Source organism: Anser anser (assembly GCF_964211835.1).
Source record: "Anser anser genome assembly, chromosome: 28".
Classification (NCBI taxonomy): Eukaryota; Metazoa; Chordata; class Aves; order Anseriformes; family Anatidae; genus Anser; species Anser anser.
The window spans coordinates 2610511-2633754 of record NC_139749.1 but is presented as its reverse complement, the minus strand read 5'-3'; the positions used below and the strand labels follow the sequence as shown (position 1 = coordinate 2633754).

The following is a 23244-nucleotide window of genomic DNA, read 5'->3' as shown; positions in this document are numbered from 1 at the left end:
GGCTCCCCCCGGGGGACACGGGGGCGTCCCCCCCATCACAGGGCCGCGCGTCCCTGCTGGGACCCGGGGACCCCCCCCCCGGGCTGGGAATTGGGGGGGGGGGCGGGGGGGGTCCCTTTACCATCTACACGAGCTCCGCCTCCTTCCTGCAGCTCGGGTGCTGATTGGCTGCTGCCTGCAGGGGGCACCCCGGAAAGAGGGGGGGGGGGTGAGCGGGACCCGCCACCGGCACCCAGCACCAGCACCCCAACACCAGCACCAGCACCCCACCACCAGCACCCCAATCCTGGTACCATCAGCACCCCAGCACCCACCAGCACCCATCAGCACCCCACCACCAGCACCACATCAGCGTCCCACCACCAGCACCAGCACCCACCAGCACCCAGCACCAGCACCCAGCACCAGCACCCACCAGCACCCACCACCAGCACACCCAGCACCACCACCGGCACCCCAACACCAGCACCCCAGCACCAGCACCCCAATCCTGGCACCCATCAGCTCCCCACCACCAGCACCACATCAGCGTCCCACCACCAGCACCAGCACCCACCAGCACCCAGCACCAGCACCCACCAGCACCCACCAGCACCACCACCGGCACCCCACAGCACCCAGCACCAGCACCCAGCACCAGGGCTGTGCACAGGGAGGGGGGGGGGTCAACCTGCACCCCTCACCAGCACCCACCAGCACCACCACCACCACCGGCACCCCACAGCACCCAGCACCAGCACCCAGCGCCGTGCACAGGGAGCGGGGTTTACCCGCACCCCTCACGCAAACCTCGCGCAAGCAGGGAGCGAGCACCCAAATCGCAGCCGGGGGCAGGTACGGGAGAGAGAGGGCTGGGGGGGGGGGTCCTGGGTGCCCGCACCCCTCCCGGCCCCTGGGTGGGGGGGGGCTGTCGGCAGCCCCCTACCTTTCCGGACGACCTTGTAGCCGCCGGGCTCCTCCGCTGCCGGACGCGTCCGGCTCGTCTCCTCCCAGCTTCGGTGGTGCGGGGGCTTCGGTTCCTCGGGGGGTGCCGGGGGCTCGGCCAGCACCTCCTGGGAGGCCGAATCGTGGCCGCAGAGCACCGGGTCCCACGGCTGGGCGCCGCCGCTGACCGACGGCGTGGGCGTCACGTCGTCCTCGGGCTCCGCGTCGCGGCCGCCCAGGAGCCTCCGCAGGATCAGGAGCCGCAGGTTCTCCACTGGGATGGGGGGGGGGGGGGGGGGAAGAGGCGGTTTTTGGGTGCCATCCCCACCCCCGCTCCCTCGGGGGACCCCCCCTCCTTGATCTCCCCCCCCCCCAAGGGTGCTCACCGTCCTCCAGGGCCGCCTCGGCCAGCCCCTCCGCCGAGAGCGGCACCGGCAGCGCCAGGCGCATGGGGGGCTCCGGGAAGGCTCCGGCCGCCCCCGCGGGCTCTTCCTCCCCTTCCTCCTCTACCTCGCTGCTTTGCGGCTCCTCGGGCAGCGCCGGGGGCTTCTCCTCGCCCAGCAGCTCGGCGGGATTGTCGTCCGCTGCGGGGACACGGGGGGGGGGGGCTCAGAGCTGCGCCCCCCACCCCACCCCGGGGACGGGGCAGCCGAGGCGGTGGGGGGGGGGGCGCGGGGGGGCTCACCTGAGGAGCTCTCCTCCGCCTCCGCTGCGGAGCCGGCGCCTCGGGACAGGATGGGGGAGACGTCGGCGTCCGGCAGCACCAGGCTACGAGGATGGAAAGGGGGGGGTTAGGCGGGGGGGGGGCAGCAGCGACAAGGGGCCGGGAGCCCTGGCAGCCACCCCCAGGTCCCCAGCGAGCCGCTCTCGCACCAGGGGGGGAGCCGCGTCCCCAGCGCCCTGGGTCTGAGAGAGCCCGTGGCGCGCTGGCCTCGTCCCCCAGTGCCGAACCAGTGCCGAACTGGGCTCCGGCCCCGGCTCCCAGTAAGGCCCCGCCGCTCACCTGGAGGGGGCCGCGCGGGTGGGCTCCGGCGTCCGGCGCTTGGGGGGGAAGGTGGCATTCCTGGTGGAGCTCTGCACCGCCTCCTCCAGCACCTCCATCCACCTGGGGCGGCCCAGAGCAGCACCTTCAGCTCCTGGGGTGTTGGGGGGGGGGGGCACACCCGGAGGAACCCCCCCGTCCCCCAACCCCCAGTCCCCGCCAGCTCCCAGCGCCCGTCCCGCTCCTCCTTACGTGTTTTTCTCGGAGGACGTCAGCGCCACCAGCTCGTAGATCTGGGGGCCCAGCTCCGACGTGCAGATGATGAAGAGGGCTCGCTTATCTGCGCGGGGAGCGGGAGGAGAAAGGAGGTCGGGGTCCGGCGAGGGCCGCCCGGTCCCAGCAGGACAGCTCCCCTGCCACCCGCCTCGGGTCCCCCCCAAACCCCCCTACCTGTGGCCACGGAGCGGATGAGCACCGAGTTGAGCTTGAGGACGGGGCTGAAGGTCTGCTTGTTGTCCGAGGAGCCCAGCGCCGTCTTGCTGTGGCACTTGAGCACCAGCTTCTCGTCCTGCTTCTGCAGCAGCACCAGGAGGTCCTCGAGGAGCAGCACGTGCAGGTCTGCGGTGTGAGAGCGGACGGCGGGGGCTCAGCTCCTCGCAGCTCCTCGCAGCCGGGAGGGACGGTGGCCCCGCGGATACGCTGTCCCCGGCCGTCCCCAGCCTCACGGAGTCCCCAAAACGCCACCGGGACCCGGGGTGAAAGGCCCAGATCCTGCAGGAGGCGGGGGGGGGGGGGCGGGATCTCCCGGCTCTCCCCGGGAAGGTCCGTACCCACGGTCTTGTCCTTGCCGATGCGCCAGGTGAGCGGCCCCTCGTGGATCATGCGCCGGGAGGTGAGGTCCAGGCTCTGCGGGGGGGGGGGCAGAGGGCAGCGGTGAGCGTGGCTGGCACCGGGCGACCCCCCCCCGAACCCCCCGGGGAGCTGGGGCTACCTTGAACTCGGCAGCCAGGGGGTTGCTGGTCCTCTCCAGCGAGGTGGCGTCCAGGCGTTTCTGGTAGCCCTCCAGGCGGTGCCGGTTCTCCGCTTGCTTCACGGCCTCGTTCACGTACTTGAGGATGTCCCGGCACTGGTCCCGGGCTCGGCACAGCTTGTCGTGCTCCGAGGTGCCCGCTGGGACGGCGGAGCGGAGCCGAGGGTCAGGAGGAGATGGATGGTGCTGCCCCATCCCTCCGTGCCAGCTCCCGCACCCGCAGCTGCACCCCGGGCTCAGAGATGAGCTCCCTGCTGAAAGGGGGGGAGGTTCCCCCCCCCCAGCCCCGCTGGAAAGCAGCACGTCCTCCTCACAGCCCCCGGATTTGGCTCCGGGTGACAACGGAGAGGCACGAGCCCCACGGCCCAAAGCCATCGCTTCCTGAAGGACGTGCCCGAGGTGAGCGCACGGCCCCCGGTGCCCCCCCCGGCGCCCCCTACCCTCGGTGTGCTTGAGGATGTTCTCCAGCAGCAGCGGGTACTTGGTCAGGCGCTGCATTTCGGAGATGATCAAGTCCTTGAGCTGCAGGCGCCGGCACTGCGGGTTGCTTTCTGCTTCCTAGGGCGGGAGGAAGAGGATGAAGGCCCCGAGGTGCGACGGGGGCGAGCCGGGGGAGCGCCAGGGCGAGGAGCGGCCCAGGAGAGGAGCGAACCTGCATGAAGATCTGGAAACGGGTCTCCTTGCGCTGCTTGGTTTTGATCAGCTCCAGGGCGATGGACTGGTACGAGCAGAAGTCCGCAGTCACCTGCTGGATCTCCTCCTTGGCCAGGCCGTCGAACTGGGGGGGCACAGGGGGGGCCCGGTCACCCCGAGGCTTGGCCCACCCCGACCCCATCCAGGGCTCTCCCAGAGCTCGTCCGCCCCGCTGCCCTGGCTCCACAGAGCCCCCTCCATCCCCTCCAGCCCGTCCTCCCGGATAACCAGACGTCCCCAGGGCTGCCTCGCCTCCGCACCCCCCCCCGCAGCCATCCCTCCTTACCCGAGACAGCATGAGATCCCCGATTTCCTTGATGATTGGTCCTTCTTCCCGGAGCTTCTTCATGGATTCGGAGAGAGAATCTGGGCGAGGATGCGAGAGACAAGAAGTGAGCTCGGACCGCTCGAATGAAATCTGCCAAGGAGCGGGGCACCGATGCCTGTCCTTGGATCACGCTACGCAAAGGCTGGTGACGCTCGGGCATCCCAGAGGCGGGCGCTGGCAGATCCCAGAATTTAACAGGCTCTGGAGAGCCACCGGGAAACGAGAGGGCGGAGAGGTGAGACAGGACGGCGCTGCCAGGCCTGCGGGGGAGAGGGGAAGGCGGGAGGGAGGAGGCTCACTGTGGATTTCGATCACGTCTGGGAGGTTGGGGAAGAGCAGCGCCAGCTCCTCGCGGGACAGCAGGCTCTCCTTCCTCATCCGCTGGTAGAAGAGGAGGTCGAGGACCCGGAGGATGCGGAGGTGAGACCCTTCCGTGGCAAAGAGCTCTGCGCGAGAGGCAGGCGGGCTTGGGGACGTCCCCTGGGCCTCCCGAGGTGCCGGCGGGGGGGGGCGGGAGACCCCCGGCTCCTTACCGTTGATCACCTCCTGCCGGTCGATCTCCTTCTGCGGCAGGCTGGCCAGCACCTCCCGGCCGACCGTGTGCTGCCAGTTCTGCGAGTCCAGCTCGGGCTCCAGGTCCGAGAGCTGGCCCTGCTCGTCCTCCAGGAGGTGAGGCAGGAAGGGGTCGACGCCGAAGCCCAGGCTGGGCGACTCGATGCTCCTGGGAGGGTGAAAGGCGGCGGTGGGAGTACGCCGCGGCGGCGGCCGCCAGCGAGCCCGCCTGCAGCGCTCCCAGCACAGCCAATATCTACCTGGGCCCTATTTCGGCTTGAACCCGGGACCTTCCGCACAAGAAGCACAAGCCTCTGACTCTCGAGCTAAAAGACTAGGTCCCCCAGCAGCCATCTACATAGGTCCATTAAGCTCCTGCGTGAGACACAAGGGAACAGAGGTGCCCCCTAGCCCCCGAGGACGGGGAGCTGCCGTTACGCAGCACGACTGCGCCAAGCCGGAGGCATCTCCGGGGACTCCCTCCCGGGGCAGCCCTGGGCGCCGTTTCCCCTTGTGCTCTGGCAAGGCCCCGGGGGGTGGGAAGGGAGAAGCTAGGCAGAGCCCCTCTGACCCCCCCCGGTCCCCTCTACAGTGACCCTCCTGCTCTGTAGGAAACCGGCCCCGCGGCGGGCTCGGGGCGGCGCGGTAGAGGCGATGGCAGCGGCGGCCGGGCCACTCACCTGCGTCCCATCTTGGGCGTGTAGGGGGGCGTGGGGTTTTCCAGCGACCTGGGGAGGGACAGGAGCATCACCCGCGAGCCCCCTCTGCCCACCGCCGCACCCCTGCGGCGTTTCCCACCAGATTAAGCCCAATTTCCCCCCGGTTTCCCATGACGAACGTCAGCCCCGGAGCTCTGCAGGCAGCTGGGTGCCGCAGCGACCGTCCCATTCTGCGTGGCCAAGGCTTGGCCTTGACCCACGGAGCCTGCCCGGGAGGCAGCGTCACAGCCCGAGGGGGAGGTTTCAGGCCCCCGAGCATCCCAGCTCCCTCCTGAGGGCCGAGGGGAACCCGGGTGCCCCCCAGCCTGGGCTCCAGCAGCGGCTCCCACCTGGTGGACAGGCTGGAGGCGGAGGACGACGCCGACTGGTGAAGCCTGGTGGCCTCGGCTGCGGCATCCATGTCCACGTCGCTGCGGGACCGGGGCACGTTTTCTGCTTTCCGAGATTTCTTCATCTCCTCGCGGCCTTTCAAGCTCTCCGACCGGCCCAGCTTGACCTCGGCGCGGGAGCTGCAGCGGCGAGACAAAGCCGGGAGCAGTCAGGCCGAGCCCGCAGAGGCAGCAGGGACGCACACGTGCAGGAAAACTCAGGGTCCCGGCCACAAAGAGCCCCGGGACCACCGAGGGCACCCGGCAGCCTCCACCCTACCCGTCAGCCTCCAGCAGGTCCTCGGGGAAGCTGCCGGTGGAGAGGCGCTGCGTGCCGGGCTCCTGGCTCTCGTAATGCTGGTTGTTCTCAAAGTGCTGGATAATGTTCCTCACATTGCCGGGTTTGACTGCTGGGGCGAAGGCGAGGAAGGGACCCCGGTGAGGGCGGGCAGGGGGAGCCGCCGGAGCTCACCACGGGGGTGTCCCCAAGGCCAGCGGGCAGCACCGGGGAGACGTCCCGAGCGCACGCGGGGCAGCCCTCCTCCCGCCCCAACGCTGGGTGCCTCGGGGGGGGGGGATAAACCAAAAACCAAGCGCATGAGGTGAATGGCAAATAAAAGAAGAGGCCTTTTACCTTCGACAGGGGACAAAGGGACATGAAATGCTGAAAGGAAAAACAAAAATGAGATGTCAAATCAATCCTGCGTTTCAGCGGCGAAGGAGGCAGAGAGGGAGCGTGTGAGCTGACGGCATGAGAACTGAAAGCAGAAGGGGAGGAAGGGGAACACACACGGCTGTAGGCACACGTGCGGAGGCTCTCCACCATCCCAGCCCACCCCAGCAGCTCCTGGGCTGTGGCAGCCTGCAGGATGGGGTTATTTAGGATGAATTTTGGGGAGAGCTCAAGCTCAGCTCCCTTCCTGCTCCCCTCAAAGCCACGTGGGAGCACGGACGGCCCAGATAAGGGGTTTCCAATGGGCGGCTGGAGGAGGAGAGCGTGGGGGAGCGGCTGCGAGGTGCCTGCTGTGGGCGAAGGGGAGCCAAGGGCAGGCGGGTGGCTGCAGGTCCCCTCCGGCAGCGGGGCGTCGGTGGAACGGCGTCCCAGAAGGTGCCGGTACTCACTGCTCTGGGAGGAGATTTTGGGCTTCCCGATGTACTTGAGGATGGGGTTGCGCTTCTTGTCTTCCATGGCATCCTTGTCCTTCTTCGTGCTGCTGCTCTGTTGGGGCACCCGAGAGGAGCGCTGGCGTCACAGCGCGGCTCCCCAGGGTCACCCCGACCTCAGGAGGCGGCGGCACCATCCCCGAGGGCCGGCTGCCAGCCAGCCACCCACCTTCTTGGTCTTGGGGAAGAAGGGCAGCCACTTGTCCTTGTCCGGGAGGGCTTGCGCCTTCTCGCTGGCGCTGGCCACGCGCGGCTCCCGGCTGCGGATGCCGGTGTGGTTCATGTACGTGCTGAGGGCAAAGGCCATGGGGGAGCTGGAAGAGAGGCGAGCGTGAGCTGGAGGTGAGGCACCAGGACACAGCGTCGGGGGCTGGAGGAGGCGAACGAGGCCAGGATGGCCTGCGGGGTGTGGGGTGACGGGGTCTGCTCCTTCCCCAGGGCCACCCCGAGGGCCCCCGGGGATACACGGCACTGGGAGAGGGTGCCGCGGGCCAGCACGGGGAGGGGGTGCCCCTACACCTCCTCTCTGGGCCCCCCTTTTGCCTCCTGAGCTAACTACTGCAGTGCAGCCGCGTCTGGGCGCACGCCTGCCGTGTCCAGGGGTCACTCACCTCCTGTCCTCTTCATATTTGGACCTGGAAAGAGAGACAGGGATGACAGAGCTTGTTTGGAAGGGTTCCTCTGCTCAGCCCCCAGGTGAGGTGCTCCCAGCACCGAGCCCTTCCTCCCCCAACTCCCCCCAGGAGCCCCCTCCTCCTGCCCCGATGCCAGCGCGCCCAGCTCCCGCTCCAAACTCTCCTTCCCCCAGTCTCCCCCAGTAACGACGGGGAGGTGGCAGGACGGAGGAGCCGAGCCCTTCCCGTGCCCGATCCCTTCCCGACGGGCACTCACAGGATGTCACCCAGCTGGGCCAGCTGCTTCTCGGCCACTTGCCGCTCCTTCTGGGGGTCCCCGTCCAGGTCGAGGAGGTCGTTCTCCCCGTACAGGCTCCCCAGGCCCATGGTGCGCTTCGTCCTGCGGGCACACGGGGCTCAGTGCCACGAGCCCGGACACCGGGCGGAGGCACGGGGGGGAGCACAACGGGCTCTGCGCCGCTGGGCCACCTGTAGTCCTGGATCTGCTCCTGGATCTCGGGCATCACCATCTCCTGAGCCTCAAAGAGGGCGGCTCGGACATCGTCCCCGTTCCGCAGGCGAGTCTCTGGGTGACAGGAGAGGACGGCCGGTGTCACCGCAGCCCGCGGGGGGGGGGCACAGAGGATCCCCTGGCTGCCCCGGGGCAGGCTGCGAGAGCCTCGCCATCTGCCTGGAGCTCACCAACCCTCCTCACTCACCGATCTCAGCCAGGAGCTGCTCCGACACTTTCACTCGGAGAGGCTGGGGGAGGGAAGGCGACACAAGAGCAGCTCAGCACCGCTTCGCTTCTGCCAGGCAGCGAGCAGGGCTGGAAGGAGCTGGGGGTGCTGAAACCACGCTCACAGCAGCACCAAGCTGCTGGGGGAGGGTGCCCGTGCTCCTGCACCACCACCTGGCATTGCTGCAGCCAAGAGCTGAGTCTCAACGCTCCCAGACACACAAACGCCTGGCACTCATCTCAGCACCCAAAATACAAAATCCTCTGGAGCAGCGGGAGCGAAACCTGCTCCCTCCAAACAGTAGGTGCCCCAAGAGCGCTAGGGGCAGAGCCTCGAGCCCCATCCTTGCTGCCAGGATGCTCCTGCTGCTCCTGCTGCTCCTCTTGCTCCTCCTGCCCCTCCTGCTCCGAGCTGCCGGGCGCTGAGGCCGCTGCCGTTGTGCAACGCGTGGGTACGCGCCTTACGCAACGTGCACCGATGCGGAGGAACCAGCAAAGCGACGGCAGCGGCAAAAACGCCGTTAAAAAAAAAAGGGCCGTTGTGCAAGGGACGTGACACCGAAGTGCGAGGTTGGCTTTCCAGCTGATTCCCCTCCCGTCTCCCATCCCCACGCAGGCTCACAGCTCCGGTCCTCACCGCGTTCCTCTCCAAGAAGATGTTCCAGATTTCCTTTCCCAAGACCCGGGAATCCTTCGCGGCCGTCTGCTGGCACACGTCTGCGCATAAGTAGAAGAGCTGCAAGGAGGGGAGAGCGGAGCTGGTCAGCGAGGAGGGAGGAAGGGCTCGAGGCAGGAAGGTGAAACGCTCAGTAACGCCGGACGGCCATGAAACAGGAAACGCTCACGGGGGTCCGGGGAGGGCAGCACCCTCCCCGTGCCACGCCTGGGAGGAAGGGGAGGCCGTGTAACCCTACACTGGGCTTTCCCCTCGCCGCAGGCACGGCTGGGGACACCGCTGGCTGGCAGCTGCCTGCAGCAGGAGCCGGCTGCCGGAGCCCTGCGCGGAGCCTGCGCTTTGCCAAGATGCTCTGCAAACCGCCAGCGCCCTGCGGGACCCCAGGGAAACGGGGAGGGCCCCGAACACGCTGCCCCGTCGCTATTTCCCCCCGTTTGGTGCCCGTAGCTCTTACCAGGGGGCTGGGATCGGCCTGGGAGAAGATGTAGCGCAGGAAGACCCCCAGGTGTGCCGGCCGCGACTTGAGCTTGCCCAGGTCCTGGAAGAGGGAGTCGCACTGCAGGACCCGGAGGAGAAAGCACCGGTTAGGCAAGAAAGGAACCGAATTCTCCGGATTATCCCCACCCCGCGGCTCATCGCTGGCCTAAACCCCAGCCCCTGCTCCCCATCTCCCACCCCGACGGGGCCACCGGCCTCCCCCTGGACCAGCACCGCCAGCTCGACCGGGGCCATCCCCGTCCCCGCCGCGTGGGTGAGGTGACAGCAGAGGCTGGGCGATGGGGGCAGCGGAGGTCAGCGGCCCGGCTGAAATCCTCCTTGGGAGGATTTCTAAATGCCACCGCTTCCCGGGCACCAGGGCACGCGGCGACAAAGGGAAGGCCGTGGGAGGGGTGAGAGCCCCGTCCCGTGACCCCGGCCAGCCGCCCCCGACGAGACGGGACGAAAGCCAAGAGGAGCTTGGCCGCCGCTACCTCGTTGTTGAAGTATCCCGGGTCGTAATCCTCCTCCGGCCCGATGATGAGGGGGCGTCCCGCGCGCTCCGATCCCTGCAAGGGACAAGGGACGGCGCTGGGAGCCAGGCGCCGGCTTCGGGGAGCGCAGGGACGCCCGCCGGGCCGTCCCCAGCGCCGCGGCACCCAGCCCACGGCAGGGCAGGATCGGCCCCGTCCTACCTGCTCGGCGGTGGGGGTGAAGGGGGTGTCGGAGCCCTGGCGGCGGTGGTGCTGGTAGAGGCGGGAGGTGATGACCGGGGAGGTCCACGGGCTGTCCAGGCCGTGGTCGGAGAGGACGGAGTTGCGGTTCAGGGACATCTGCTCGGGATGACGGGGAGGTGACGGAGGGGACGGGTGCGGGGACGGCTCCGCGCCACCACCGGGGGCTGGGGGGGGCTCTCGCCCGCCCGGCCGAGATGTTTGGGGCTGTCTCGGGAGCAGTTTCCAGCTCAGAGACCGTGAGACCCCGTTCTCAATGGGCCCGGGGAACTTGGACACCACAGCCATGCTCCGGGGCTATTGGGAGGACTTTGGGACTGGGACCACGAGCCCGGGTACGCTGCACTTCAGGATCTGCCTTGCGTGGCCAAAAAATTCAGAGCTGAGACCGCGTTACAAGAAATTCAGCTTGTTCAGAAGGCAAACAAGTAACTACACCCGCAAAGCCAGCTCCTCGGCTCCTAGCGGTGCACAGCGCCCTCCGTCTGAGGCTCGCTGCTGTCCTCAGCCACCCCAGGTGAGGGGCAGCGGGTTTCCACCCCCATTTTCACCCCCCCGGCAGTGCCCGGCAGCGGTTGGGGTGCGCTCTCACCTCGCTGAAGGAGGGGAACCGCTCTGTGCCCGACTCCAAGCCGCTGTCACCGTCCTGAGAGTCCAGCGAGAGGCGGCCTGCGGACGGAGAAGGGGCTGAGCCCCACGTTTGGGATTGCCCCACGCAGCGGGACAGGGAAGGGCCAAGTTGCCAGCACCGCTCACCTTCTGCCGCTCTGGCCAAGCCGGAGTCACCGCAGAGCCGCCCCGAATCCTGCAAGGAGAGGCGTTGGGATGCCACCAAGCGCGCGGGGACACCCGGGCATGGAGCAAGGGGACGCCCGGCTGCAGCGGCTCCCACCCGCGGCAGCAAATTTGGGAAAGCGCGAACATCTCCGCCACCCTGCCCGGCCACCTCCAGCCCTGGAGGGAGCCCAGGACACCCGAACCGTAACCAGGATGTCCCAACTCCGCGAATTTCCCCCCAAAGCTCCCGCGCGTCTCCCGTACCACGGAGCCGCCGGTCTCCTGGAGGATTTTGAGCTGCAGCTGGCTGACCCGCCGGCGTGCCCCCTCGATCTGCTCCTCCACCACGGTGGCGGGGTTGCGGCTGTAGGCCTCGTAGAAGCGCTGGGCGGAGAGACGAGGATGCTCACGAGGGCCCCGAGCCCGTCGGCCCATCCCACAGCCCGCGGGGAGAGGGAAAAGGCGCAGCTGAAGGGGGCGGCGGGCTGACCGCGCACCCGCGTGCTGCAGGGGCTCCCCCGGGCCAGCACCCGAATATCCTCCCTCTCCCCCCGACGCCAGCGCGGCCCGGCGGAGGCGCTGCGGACTGCGGCGAGCGGGGACGAAGGGCTGAGAGAGGTGAGCTGCCCCCGGGGGGAGGGAAAACCCAGCCCGGGAGGAGGATTTCCTCGGGGGAAGGAAAAATGCTGTGGCTGCGCCGTACCTGCAGCTCTGCCTCCTCCTGCCGCAGCATGTTGCGGAGAATCTGCGTGGCGTGCTTCTGAACCTCGGGGTCCTGCAACGGAGGGAGGGTGGGCGCGAAAGAGAGGGGCTGAGCCTTGCCCGTCTCCCCCCCCCTCGCCCCGGCCACGCAGGGAGGGGGGCAGTGGGCAGGGGGGGGGGCGGCGGGCAGGGTGCGCGACCTGCAGGGGTTTGGGGCCGGTGATGCGCTGCGGCGGTGGGAGCGGCGGGGGCGGAGGCGGCGGGGGGCAAGCGGGGGTGACGCGGGGAGCCCCCGGTGTGCTCACGTCTTGCTGGGAGCTGGAGAGCCCCACCGACGGCGGGGGGGAGCCCAGGAGGGTCAGAGCGACGTAGGCGCCAGCTGGAAGAAGCCGGGAGCGGGGAGGGAAGGAAAGGGAGAGAAAAAGTCGCGTTATTCGCTGCCTGGACCCCAAACGTCGGGCAAGTGTCACGGCACCGGGGTGGCCGCGTCCCCGTCCCTGTGAGCCTGTGCAGGAAGGACCGGGACGGGTTTCCTCATCTTCTCCCAAGAACCAAGCCCTGTCTTTAGGCCTCACAGCTGGGGATTTACGACGAGCCTCATCCCCAGGAGCAAAAAGGGACGGAAAGCTCTGGGCGGCAGCAGGCTCGATGCTCCCTGGTGCCCTCCATCCACGGGGAAAACCGCGCCAGCACGGGGCAGAGCTGAGAAGCTGCTGGTTCTGCCGCGGGGAGGCCAGCTGAGCTGTGCTTTTCGGGCCCCGGTTTCCCCGCCGCGGGGCAGACCGTGCCCATCGGCCGCGGCTGCGGGGGCTGAGCCGCCCCCGTCACGTCCGTGCGCCTCCCACCCATCTCCTCCGCGGCTCCCGGCCGTACTCACACTTGATCAGCTTGACCACCTCGAGGTGGGAGCTGTTGGTCACCATCATGCCGTTCACCTGGCGAGGGGAGGAGAGGGGAGGAGCGGCGTCAGGCCGGGGCGCGCGGGGCAGCGGCGAGGCGGGGGGCCGGGGGTGCTCACCTTGACGATGCGGTCGCCCTCCTGCACCCCGGCTCTCATGGCCGCTCCTCCTGCCGCACAGCCAGGACACACGGACGTCACCAAGGCCGCGCGCTGCCAGGCTCGCCGCAGCCCCCAGCGCCGCCTGCCAGCCCCGAGAAGCCCCGCGCTGCTCGCGCAGCCGCGGCCCGAACTTTGCCAGCCCTGGCCGGAGCCGGGACCCCCCCATCCCCGGTTCCCCCCGGTCCCCGGTGACTCCTGCCCGTCCCCAGAGCCGCCTCCGTCCAAAGGCAGGAGCGGGGGCCCAGGAGGAGCAGCGCCGCTCTGCCTCCTCTCTCCCCCCGCCTCCACCCCCCCGGCCCGCTCTGTAACAAAGCCGTCGAGGTTAAAAGACGCGAAAAATGCTCTTTTCTTCCAGCCAAAACCGAGAGGAAATGTTTCCATCAGCTCCGACTCCGGGCCAAGGGCCCGAGACATGGCAGCGAGCTCGGAGAGTGGAAAGTCCACGGGATTGCTGGGACTCCTCCAGCTTTAACGCTCGTGTTGGTGGCAGCTGGAGGAGCCCGGGGGTGCGGGAGTCCCCCCCTGTCCTGCACCCGGGCGCTCGCCCTCGCCGGGGCTCCCACGCGCCCCTGACCACACACTGAGCACCAGGACCTCCAGGAAGGGTCCCCGTCCCCATCCCCGTCCCCCTGGGACGAGGGGGGGGTCTCTCCACGCAGCTCCCGGTGCTGGAGAGAGGACCTCCGGCGCTGACCTGCCCTCGAAACTCGCAGCGTTTTCCCTTCCCTATATTCTCATTTTTCCTGGCTTTCGGGCTAGGAGGGGGGGGGGGAAGGGGGAGGAGGTGGGAACATCCGCTGTAAAATAAGCAGCTCATTGTCTGTCTAAATTGCTGCTCCGAGCCCTGCCACCCCGCAAAGTCATTATACAGCAAAACCGGCAGCGTCTCCTGCAGCACAGCGCCAAGAGCCGCCGCGGGCTGCTGGATCTGTGTTTACCCAGGGCTGCCGAAGGGAATTCCCCAGCCACCCACCCGCCGGCTGCACGGGGAGTGGGGGGGGAGCCCGGCCTTAATCTGGCGCTGCCCCCAGGGCGGGGAGCTGCGGGTACCCTCGCCCCGAAACCTCCTCCCTTCTCCCGCAGCGGCCGCCACGGGCAGGATGCGGCCGCTGCGGGGCTGAGGGAGGAAACCCGCACCCCCACCACCACCACCGGCTGCGGGTCCCCCCCCCCCCGTCCCCTCCGCCCCCTCACCTGGCCGCACGGACTGGACGAGGACGATGCGGTCCCCGCTGACCGTGAAGCCAAAGCCATGCTGGTCCTTCTGGATGATGACGCAGCGCTGGACCAGACCTGGGGAGGGACGGGAGAGGAATAAAAAGCGAGGCTCTGAGCTTCGGATCCCCCGGTGCGCCCGGTTTCGGGGGCCACAGCCCCCGCCTGGCCCCCCTGGCAGCAGCAGGAGCAGCAGCAGCAGGAGCAGCAGCAGCAGGAGCAGGAGCAGGAGGAGCAGGAGCAGGAGCAGCAGCAGCAGCAGCAGGAGCAGGAGGAGCAGGAGCAGGAGCAGCAGCAGCAGCAGAAGCCACCCCGTCTTCTGCAGCCCCCCAGGGGACGTTTCAGAGGCCGTTTGCAACCCCATTTCCCTCCCCACCCATGCCCCGGGGACGGATGAGATGCACTGCCAGTGCTGGGTGCTGCAGGGCGCAGGCAGGACGCTCAGCGCCATCCTGGAGAAGCTGCCGAGAGGGGCAGCGCAGCCTACCTGTGGTTTCGGAGGAGTCAGAGGGCTGGCGGCGGTGCCCGGGAGACCTCCGCTCCGAAGACGAATCGCCCAGGGAAGACAGGCTGCTCAACCTGCGGGGGAGGAGAGCGGGGTCGGGCAGATGGAGCGACCCCAAGGCACCACCGGGACCTGGGACCTGTCCCCTTCTCGGCAAAAACCGATGCCCGGCGCTGGAAAGCATCGGCAGCTGGCACCCGTCCATCTCCCCCCCAGCTGCCTGGCCTCGGGAAAACGCCTCTCCCAGCCCAGCCCCGCCACCGGGCTCGGGGAGAGCCCCAGGGGACGCTTGGGGTGAGCCCCAGGGGACGCTTGGGGTCCCGAGTGGGGCTGAGGGAGAGCAGCGGAGGGGACAGGCAGGGGACAGACGCCTCACGCAGGGCGCGCAGCCGCACGTCTCAGCGGGCTGCAAGGGAAGGACAGAGACACAGCCGCGAGGGACGGACGGGGACGGACGGACAGACAGACGGACAGACCACGGACGGGTGCTCGAGCGTTCCTCCCCTCGCTGAGCCTCCCCGGTGCTGCGGGAAGGCTTCGGGTGCGGGACGCGGGAGCTGGCTGGGGTGTTGGGCGCACCGCAGGGACGCAGCCGCTCGCCGGCTGCCAAGGGCTGCGGCAGGAGGAGGGGGCCCTGCCTCCGTCCCCCGAGCCGGTCCCATCCCCGTCCCTCCTCCTGCCAGCCCCAGCAGCCCCCCCGGGGTCGTGCTGGTGGCGCAGGGGTCCCAAAGCGCCCGGAGAAGCGCTGCGGGGCTCGCGGCACCGCTGGCAGGAGCGGCCGCCGGTCCTTGCCGTGCGCCCCAAAGGCGGCGAAGAAGCGAGGGTGCAGCGTGCGAGCAGCCCCGAGCCCGCTTCCCGGGGGCAGAAACCCCGAGCGGAGCCAGGGTGGTGGCAGGAGGCACGAGGCCCCGAGGACAGCGGTGCGGGGAGGACGGAAAGAGGAGACGAATGGATCAGGAGACGGAGGGACCCCGAACCGCCTCCCCGCGTCCTGCGCTCCCTCCGGGGCTTCTCCTCCCGCCCGGCACGGCCTCGGAGACTCGGACACCGCCTGCGCGAGTCCTCCCGGCCTTGGGAAGGAGCAGGGACAGGGGGCGGGAGGCAGGGGGGCTGCGGGAAGCCTGGGGAGAGGGCGAGCAGCCTCTAGGAGCACCAGGCACCCCCGGATGGAGCTCCATCTCCTGTAGCTCCGGGCACACGCAAGCCCACGCGTGCGCTCGTGCCGAGCTGCCCCGTGCTGGCACCAAAACCCAGGCTGCGGGAGGTGGGGGGGCACCCAGCAGGGTCCCTGCACGGCCCCCAACCCCCCCCCCAGGGGAAGGAAAGTTGGAGCCCACGGCAGCGCCAGCCCGAGAACCTCGCTGCCGCTTTCCAAGACGCAACGGCTCCCGAAACCACAATTACAGGCACGCTGGGGTAATTGCGCCCCTTTCCGTGGGATCAGCACTCTCCTGCGCGTCCCCTCCCTGCCTGGCACCCCCCGGCCAAGCCGGAGAGCGGGGACGGACGTTTCCATCGCACGGGGCTGGCCAACGCCTCCTGCTCCAGCTCCTTCCCTGGTTTCCTACCCCGGTGATGCAAACAGCCCCCCCAAAAAAAAGGGGACGAAATCAAGCCCTCGGCGGGAAGGAGCCCGGGCAGATCCGTGGCCTGGGGGATTTGGTGAGGGTTCAGCGGAGACGGGAAACGAAGGGACAGGGCCCCGCTGTGAGGCGAGCCTTTGGGAGCAGACCTTCCCGCAAACCCTAAGCCCCCCAGCCTCGAGCTGAGCCGGCGGCTTTCCCTCCTGGCACACGGGAGGCGCGGGGGCACGGCACCGGCGTGATCCCGCTGAGATTACCCGCGGGATTACCCGGCCGGTCAGGCGGTGCCGTTAATCCAGGCCAAGGAAGGATCGGCTCCTCTTTTGGCATCGCCCCGGATGCGAGGACTTAAGAGGGGAGGTGCTGACGAACGCGGCCGGGGCCCGAGCAGCCTTTTAGGGCCGGCTTTAGGGCGAGCTCCCGGGTGCCCGAAGGTGCCCGCGTGTGCCCGGAGCCCGGCCGGCAGCCCCCAGCCCTGCACCAGCACGACGCGGGGCGACGCCAACGCCACGCTTACGGCGGGATCCCCTTCCCGCACGGCCCGCGGAAGCCAGGCCAGCGCCAGCTTATTTCCGTCTCCAAGAGTCGTTTAATTCGGCTTTGCGTAAGCTTCTTCCTAATTGACTTACGGCGAGCCAAAACGGGGCCGTTTCTAACCAAAGGCCGCGCGGGCGCTTGCGCCGCCTCGACTCGGTCCTGACCCTGGTGCGGGTTTCCAGCTGCAGCAGCTCCTCCAGCAGCGCCGGGGTTTCTCCTTCGGTGCCGACTGCCACGTTCCCGCAGGGATTTTGGCCCCGCAGATGTTTGCCCGGGGGGGTGACGGGCTCCCCGCACGGGGCACACAAACGAGCCCTGCGCCTTTGGTGGCCACGCGCTCGCTCGGGGACGCCATCGGGTCCCAAACCAGCGCCCGCAGAAGGACCAGCGCTCAGGTTTTCCTACAGGCTTTAGCTCCAAGGCCCTTCAGGCTCCTCCGGGGCCCGAAATTCCTTGGGAATTGCCGGCTGACTCACGCCAGCGCCCTTGACTCATCGGGGCCCGGCACAGCGGGCCCGGGGCCAGGCTCCGGCCGCTCGCCCGCTCCAAACCGGCATCGGCGGCGATGGCCCTCGGAGCGTCCCCGTCCCCGCCCGACCGCTCGGGTGTCCCACGCTCCGCTGCGCCCGGGCCACGTCACGTTACTGGCCTGAGGTTCTTTGCCCCGATTCCAGCTATTTTTAGCTCAATTATCATCTCTGGTCGGGATTTCCCCCGTGGCAGCACGCTGGGGGTGCTGAGCCCCCCACGGCGAGGCACGGCGGGAGCCCAGCACCCGGCGGGGTCGAGGTGGGCACCACCAGCTTTGTCCGCCTCCTTTGCCTCTTTGTTTCCTTCGGGACAGGGCACTCCGGACAATTCAGCTCGAAAAAGGGTGGGGGAAAAAATCAATAAAAAGGGAGAAAAATCAGCACCCACGCCCCAGAGCAAACACCTAGGGCCCGGCCCGCGCTGCCACCTCAGGAGCCCGCGCCGGGCGAACGGCGCAATTAAAAGATGAAGAGGGAAACGGAATCGAACCCGCAAAGTGGGTCAGCCTCCAGCCAGCGCCTCGCAGCCGCTGCCTCCGAGGCGCCGCGCTCTTTTTTTTCCTTCCAGGGCTCCAAATGGCTGCTCCCCGCGGTGCCCCCCTCCTGGGGACGCGACGCTCGGGCACGGTCGCGCCGCCGCGGGCCCCGCCAGCGGGGCGAGAGCTGCGGGAAAGAGAAATAAATCGGGGAAAAAAAACCAAAGGCAAAACCACAACTTGGGGAGGGAAATGCGCCTCCCGGGGGGGGGATGCCCGACTCGCCACCCCGGCGGGCCCTGCAGCGGGATGCCGCGGTGGAGGCAGCGCCGCGCCGATCCGCCGCTCCCCGCTGCAAGCCCGCAGCCCTGCCCAGCCGCGGCCCTTCCCGTGCCGGCCGCCTCCCGATATTTGGGGGCAGGAAGGAAGGAAGGAAGGAAGGAATTTCAGCTAAAAATGATTCAACTTCCTCCCCTTCCCCCCCCCCCCAACCATTCCCCACGGCGCCGCAGAGGGACGCGGCGTTTGCCCGGCCGCGTCCAGCCCCGGCACGTGCGCAGCGCCCGGCGGCTTCCTCGCCGCTGCCCGCGCCGGTGCCGGGTTCGGTCCCAAATCTGCCCCCTGCTCCCGCGGCGGGGCCCTGCCGCTCGCCTGCCGAACGATGACGCACGGGGGAAGCTCGTAATTACGGGTCCGCTCCCAAGTTTGTGCGCGGAGGCAGATCGCAGCCTTGCCGAGGCTGCTGCTGGCGGGGCGAAGCGGAGGGCGCGCGGCCCCGTCCGCACCGGGGTCCCCGCGGCTGCCGAAAAAACCCCGCAGCTGCTCTGCCCGTCCGCGCCAGGAGGCCGCGGTCCAACCTGGCTCGTTTTTGGGGCTTTCTGCAGCAAATCTCCCCCCTTTATTATTTTTTTTTTAGCTTTTATTTCCGAGGGAGAGCGGCGAAGCGAAGCCTCGGCCCGTGGGTAACGATTTCCATTTTGCAAATCAGACGCAAAGCCGCCCCCCCCGCCCCAGTCCACGCCGCAGCAAACCAAATTCAAATCCCTGGATTCCTGCAGCAGCAACCTCGCTGCAGCAGGCAGGGGATTCTGCGAGAGCTTTGTTTAAATTAAGGTTTTTAATTAAAAGGAGGAAAAAAAAAAAAAAAATTAACCCGGCGAGCGCAGCAGCCCTGCCTATTTATTGGCAGAGCAGGCGCCGTTCCCCACGTCTCTAATTGTCTGTGTGCTGCAAATTTTTGTGATGCCAGGTCCCTGCGGGGAGGCTGCGCCTCGGGAGCTGGTGGGTTTCGTAAAACGGGTGGAAGAGCCCAAGGAGGGGATGCGAGGGTCCGGCCACGGCCCTCGCTCGGGTCCCCGGTCCCCTCGCTTGGGTCCCCGGTGCCCTCGCTTGGGTCCCCGGTGCCCTCGCTTGGGTCCCTGATCCTCTCACTTGGGTCCCCGGTGCCCTCGCTTGGGTCCCCGGTGCCCTTGCTTGGGTCCCCGGTCCCGCAGCGTGCCAAGGGGCGGCACGGGGCCACTCGAAGCGCCCCGGCCGTGCCAAGCAGGGCAAGGGGCCGGAGGCCAAGGCGGGAGCTGCCGGGCGGCAGCGTGTCCAGAAGGCTCCCGTTGCTCAAGAGCCGCGAGCCGCGCCCGCGGAGATCGGCAGCAGGAGCACGAGGGGTCGCGAGAGCCGGGCCGGGAGGCGAGGATGGGCAGCGCCGGGTCTTTACGTCTCCATCAGACGGCGTTCGCGAAGCGCGCCGCTCGGGAGCCGTGCTGCCTAAATGCCAGGCGTCGGTACCGCCACCAGCGGAGTTCAGCGAGCCGAGCAGCGGCCCCCGGGGAGCCCTCTCCTCCCACCCGATTTTGTCTGAAAAAGCGCCTGTGCCACCCTTCCCCGCCCTGCCCGCGAGGAGAGCGCGCCATGGGAGCGCGGAGGGAGTCGGACGGGGCAGTCAGGGCCGGGATCCCGATCCCCAGCGAAGGAAGCGCGATTCCCACGCAGCGCAGGGCCCGGCTCTGCCAGGAACAGGGCCGGGGCCCGCGGGGAAAGGCAGCGAGCGGCTCCGGCCGGAGCACGAGCTCCAAACCCTGCCCGAACCCTCCCCGCCGGCGCCGCCGGGGCCGATCAGCCTTGGATAAACCCAGCCTGGCTGAGCTGGACGGCCCAGCGGCCGCTGGCGGCCGCCGACGGCGCTTTGGGGGTGCGAGACGTGGGTGTAGCGGCGAGATGGGGAATAACCTGCCCCGCGGCGACGTCTCCTCCCCGAGCGCCCTCGCGGAGGCGAGCCGTGCGCCCTGCGGCGGGGCAGCTCGCGTCTCCTCGTGTCAGCGCGGCTCGGGAACGGGTGCGAACAACCGCCGGGTGGGGAACGCCTCCCGTGGGGTCCTCCCGCGACCGAAACCTCACCGAGGAGGGAGGCCGGAGGGCAGAGGCCGAGCCCAGGTGGGAGCCACAGCGGGGCCCCCTGCTCTCCGTGCGCCCCCGGCCCCAAAAGCGGCCCGGGGACGGGGAGCCGGGAGGAGCGGGGCAGCCCTGCCGGGGCTCCGCGGGGGGGAAGCGGAGGGAGAAAGCCCTCGCTTTAACCCGTTCTCACGTCGCCTGTGGCTTCGAGAGCGGCTCCCAGGGCGCTTCAGGCACCTGACCTTAAAGGGCGGCAGAGCCGGTGGCTATTTAAAGAGCGCGGGGCGGCCCCGAGCCCCGCAGTAACGCCCGGCGCTCGCCCAGGTTGCAGCGAGCGGCACCCCCTGTGCCCCCGGGGGCTTTTCTTTCTTGCGGGGCCCCAGCCAACGAACCCGGGGGCAAAGCCCGGCGGGGCGGCTTCGAAGGCCGCGCTCCACCCCGGAGGTGGAAGCGCCCCGTTTATCCCGCGGGCAGGGCGAGCCCAGCACCGAGGAGCGGGGATAACGCAGGGAGCACCTGCCCTCGTGCCTCCTCCAGCCTCCGGCGAGGCTCCCGGCACCCCGGGGGCGCTCAGGGGCGAGCACCGTCCCCCCCCCGGAGCCCCCGGCCCTGCCCCACGCTCGGGGCCGTGGCGCGAGCGAGGTCGTGGACCCCTCCTGCCGCGCCGCGTCCCCACGCGGGGACGCCGGATGGGGGTTCCCAAAATTGAGCCTCGGCCGTGGGGGGCCGCAGCCGCCCTGCCCCAGCCCCTCACCCTCCTGCCTCCGTCCCGGCGCTAAAAAAAGGCAGTGGGGCTTTTTTTGGGGGTACGACGTGCAAACTCGTCGCCCTCTTCCTCACGCAGGAAGGAAAATGCCCGTCTCCAACCCCCAAACCCGCACCCCCCGGGGAAGGGCAGCGTCCGGAGCTCTGCCCGGCGCCACGCTGCCCACGCCGGGACGGGACGCGAGCGGCGAGCACGGGGTCGGCGCCGCTCGCCCTGCCCGTGCAACGTCCCCGTCTCCATCCCAGGGCCAGAGGCGCCCGTTCCTTGCAGATTTAACCCCAAACGCAGGCCCCAAGGCCACGTCCCAGCCCTTTATTATATATATTATTATTATATAGCTGCGGGAGGTGGGAGGGCAGAGGTGCACCGGCCCCGACCCCGTAACCCGGCGCTCACCTGGCCGCCCCTTCCCTCCCACGAAATCGGGTCGAAACGGAGGAAAATCGGGGCAAAACGCCCCCTCCGCGTGCCCAGGGGGCGGGGGCGGGGAGCCCCAATATCGGTATGGGACAGCAGAGGACCAAACCTCCTTCCTTCTCCTTTCGGCCACCGTTTCCCACCGCCGCCGGGGCGCCCGCTGCCGTTTGAGGCTGCGTGGCCGCCTTCGGTCGGGCTCTTTGGGTTTCTTCCCCTCCCCGGGGGGGGGCCGACGGCCGGTCCCGAGGCCGCGGGGCCGTAAGGGCAGCACCGGTGGGCTCGCGGGGGCGGCGAGCCTGGGTCCCCTTCCTGACGGCCACCTCGCCGCGGATCCGCTGGCCACCTTGCTGCGGATCCGCCGGCCTTTCGGGAGCCCCAAGGCAACGAGGAGCGCCCCGGGGACACGATAAAAGCCTTTGGGGGGTGTGTGTGTGTGGGGGGGGGGTCCTGGGTTCGCAGCTGCACGGCAGCCCCCCCCCCTCCTGCGGACCCCGAGGACCGCGAGGTTCGGACGTTTGGGGAGCCCTGGCCGCGGCGGCGGCACCCCGTTTGTATTAATTGCAATTAACCCAACGCCTCCCCGCGGGGCCGGCGGGAGCGACGGGGAGCCCGCGGCTCTCGGTGCCCCCCCCCCCGTGTCCCCGCGTCATGCCGGGGGGCCGGGAGCTGCAGGAGGACCCCGATTTCCCCACCCCCCCTTGCCCTGACCCCGCTCCCCGATGGGACCCCGGCTGTGTGACCCTAACCCCCTGACCCCCATTTCACAGGGGCCCCACTGAAGCCCCCCCCCAGCACCACCAACCCCCCCTCTACCAAGCGCAGCGGGAGCCAAATTCACTACGGGGACACGGGGGGGGGGGGGGGGGTCCTCACCAGGACCCCCCCCTTTCATAGGAACCTCCCCTTTTACAGGGACCCCCCTTTTTGTAGGGTTCCCCCCCTTTCGTAGCAACCCCACCAAAGCCCCCCCCCCCCAACAACACCAGGATCCAAACCCACTGCGGGGACATGGGGGGGGCGTCCTTGCTGGGGACCCCCCTTTGGTAGGGCCCCCCCTTTTAGCAGGGCCCCCCCTTTTCGTAGGGACCCCCCCTTTTTCATAGCAACCCCACTGAACCCCCCCAAGCGCACCAGGAGTCAAACCCAGGACATGGGGGGGGGGGGGGGGGCGTCCTCACTGGGGACCCCCCCTTTCGTAGGGACCCCCCTTTTATAGGGATCCCCCCTTTCGTAGCAACCCCACCAAAGCCCCCCCCCCCCCAACAACCACACCAGGATCCAAACCCACTGCGGGGACATGGGGGGGGGGGGCATCCTTGCTGCAGACCCCCCCTTTCCTAGGGACCCCCTATTTTCGTAGCCCCCCCCCTTTCGCAGGGCCCCCCCTTTTCCACAGAGACCCCCCCTTTCCCCACCAACCCCCCTGACCCCCCCAACCACACCAGCGGCCAAACCCACGCCACGGGGGCCGCCTCACTGGGGACCCCCCCATTTTGTAGCCCCCCCCTTTTTTGTAGCCCACCTCCCCTGGCTTTCCTAGGGCCCCCCCTTTCCACAACAACCCCGCTGACCCCCCCCAACCACACCAGCAGCCAAACCCAGTACACGGAGGGGGCGTCTCACTGCCCCCCCCCTTTCCTAAGGACCCCCTTTCCCGTAAGACCCCCCCCATTTTTGTAGCCCCCCCCCGACCCTTTCCTACCCCCCCCCTTCCCCCACCGACCCCCCCGACCCCCCCCACCCACACCACGACCCGACCCCATACCGCGGGGCCCGTCTCACCGAGGGACCCCCCCCCTTTTTATACATTTTCACCCCCCCTTTCTCACAGCGACCCCCCCCCCACCCCCCCACCCCCCACCCCCCATCCCCACCGGCTCCGCAACCCCCGGGGCCGGGGCTCTCCCCCCCCCCCTCCAAGGCCGCGTTCCCTCCCCCCCCCCCCCATTCCCCAGCCCTCGCAGCCCCTCCCCGAAGCCGGGGGGCTCCCCCCAAAGCCCCGTGCCCCCCCCTCCCCCCCCCCCGGCCCCTCTCCTACCTGTCGAGGGCGGCCTGCGGCGGCCTCACGCTCATGGTGCCTCCCCCGGCGGCCGCCGCCCGGGGGCCCCTGGGCCTCGGCTCCGCTCTCAGGGCTCCGGGAGCCGCCGCCGCCGCCGCCCCCCCCCACCCCCGCCGGCCGCCACCATCCCCGGCGGCCCCCGGCGGGCCCTGCCCGGCCCGGCCCCGGCTCGCTTCGACCCGGCTCCGGTTCAACGAACCCACCCCCCCCCCCAAAGGCTTCGCTTCCAGCC

At 69.3% G+C, this 23244-nt stretch overlaps 1 protein-coding gene across 1 annotated transcript in view; it reads right to left on the bottom strand.

Annotated features, from left to right (window-relative positions):
- Window positions 1-23244, bottom strand: part of ARHGEF11 (Rho guanine nucleotide exchange factor 11) — a 25098-nt gene extending 1854 nt beyond the window's left edge. Inside the window, 38 exon segments of the mRNA XM_083813826.1 lie at window positions 122-175; window positions 926-1198; window positions 1311-1508; window positions 1610-1692; window positions 1928-2029; window positions 2159-2246; window positions 2357-2524; window positions 2737-2812; window positions 2898-3076; window positions 3377-3494; window positions 3589-3714; window positions 3916-3995; window positions 4257-4403; window positions 4491-4678; window positions 5190-5237; window positions 5558-5737; window positions 5877-6006; window positions 6231-6260; window positions 6719-6815; window positions 6930-7074; window positions 7372-7395; window positions 7652-7774; window positions 7864-7960; window positions 8094-8136; window positions 8751-8849; window positions 9244-9345; window positions 9761-9835; window positions 9962-10099; window positions 10593-10669; window positions 10757-10805; window positions 11042-11161; window positions 11481-11552; window positions 11680-11858; window positions 12357-12414; window positions 12498-12547; window positions 13734-13832; window positions 14242-14333; window positions 22992-23244. Coding sequence (XP_083669952.1) covers window positions 122-175; window positions 926-1198; window positions 1311-1508; window positions 1610-1692; window positions 1928-2029; window positions 2159-2246; window positions 2357-2524; window positions 2737-2812; window positions 2898-3076; window positions 3377-3494; window positions 3589-3714; window positions 3916-3995; window positions 4257-4403; window positions 4491-4678; window positions 5190-5237; window positions 5558-5737; window positions 5877-6006; window positions 6231-6260; window positions 6719-6815; window positions 6930-7074; window positions 7372-7395; window positions 7652-7774; window positions 7864-7960; window positions 8094-8136; window positions 8751-8849; window positions 9244-9345; window positions 9761-9835; window positions 9962-10099; window positions 10593-10669; window positions 10757-10805; window positions 11042-11161; window positions 11481-11552; window positions 11680-11858; window positions 12357-12414; window positions 12498-12547; window positions 13734-13832; window positions 14242-14333; window positions 22992-23026 — 4042 coding nt within the window. The 5' untranslated portion in view covers window positions 23027-23244.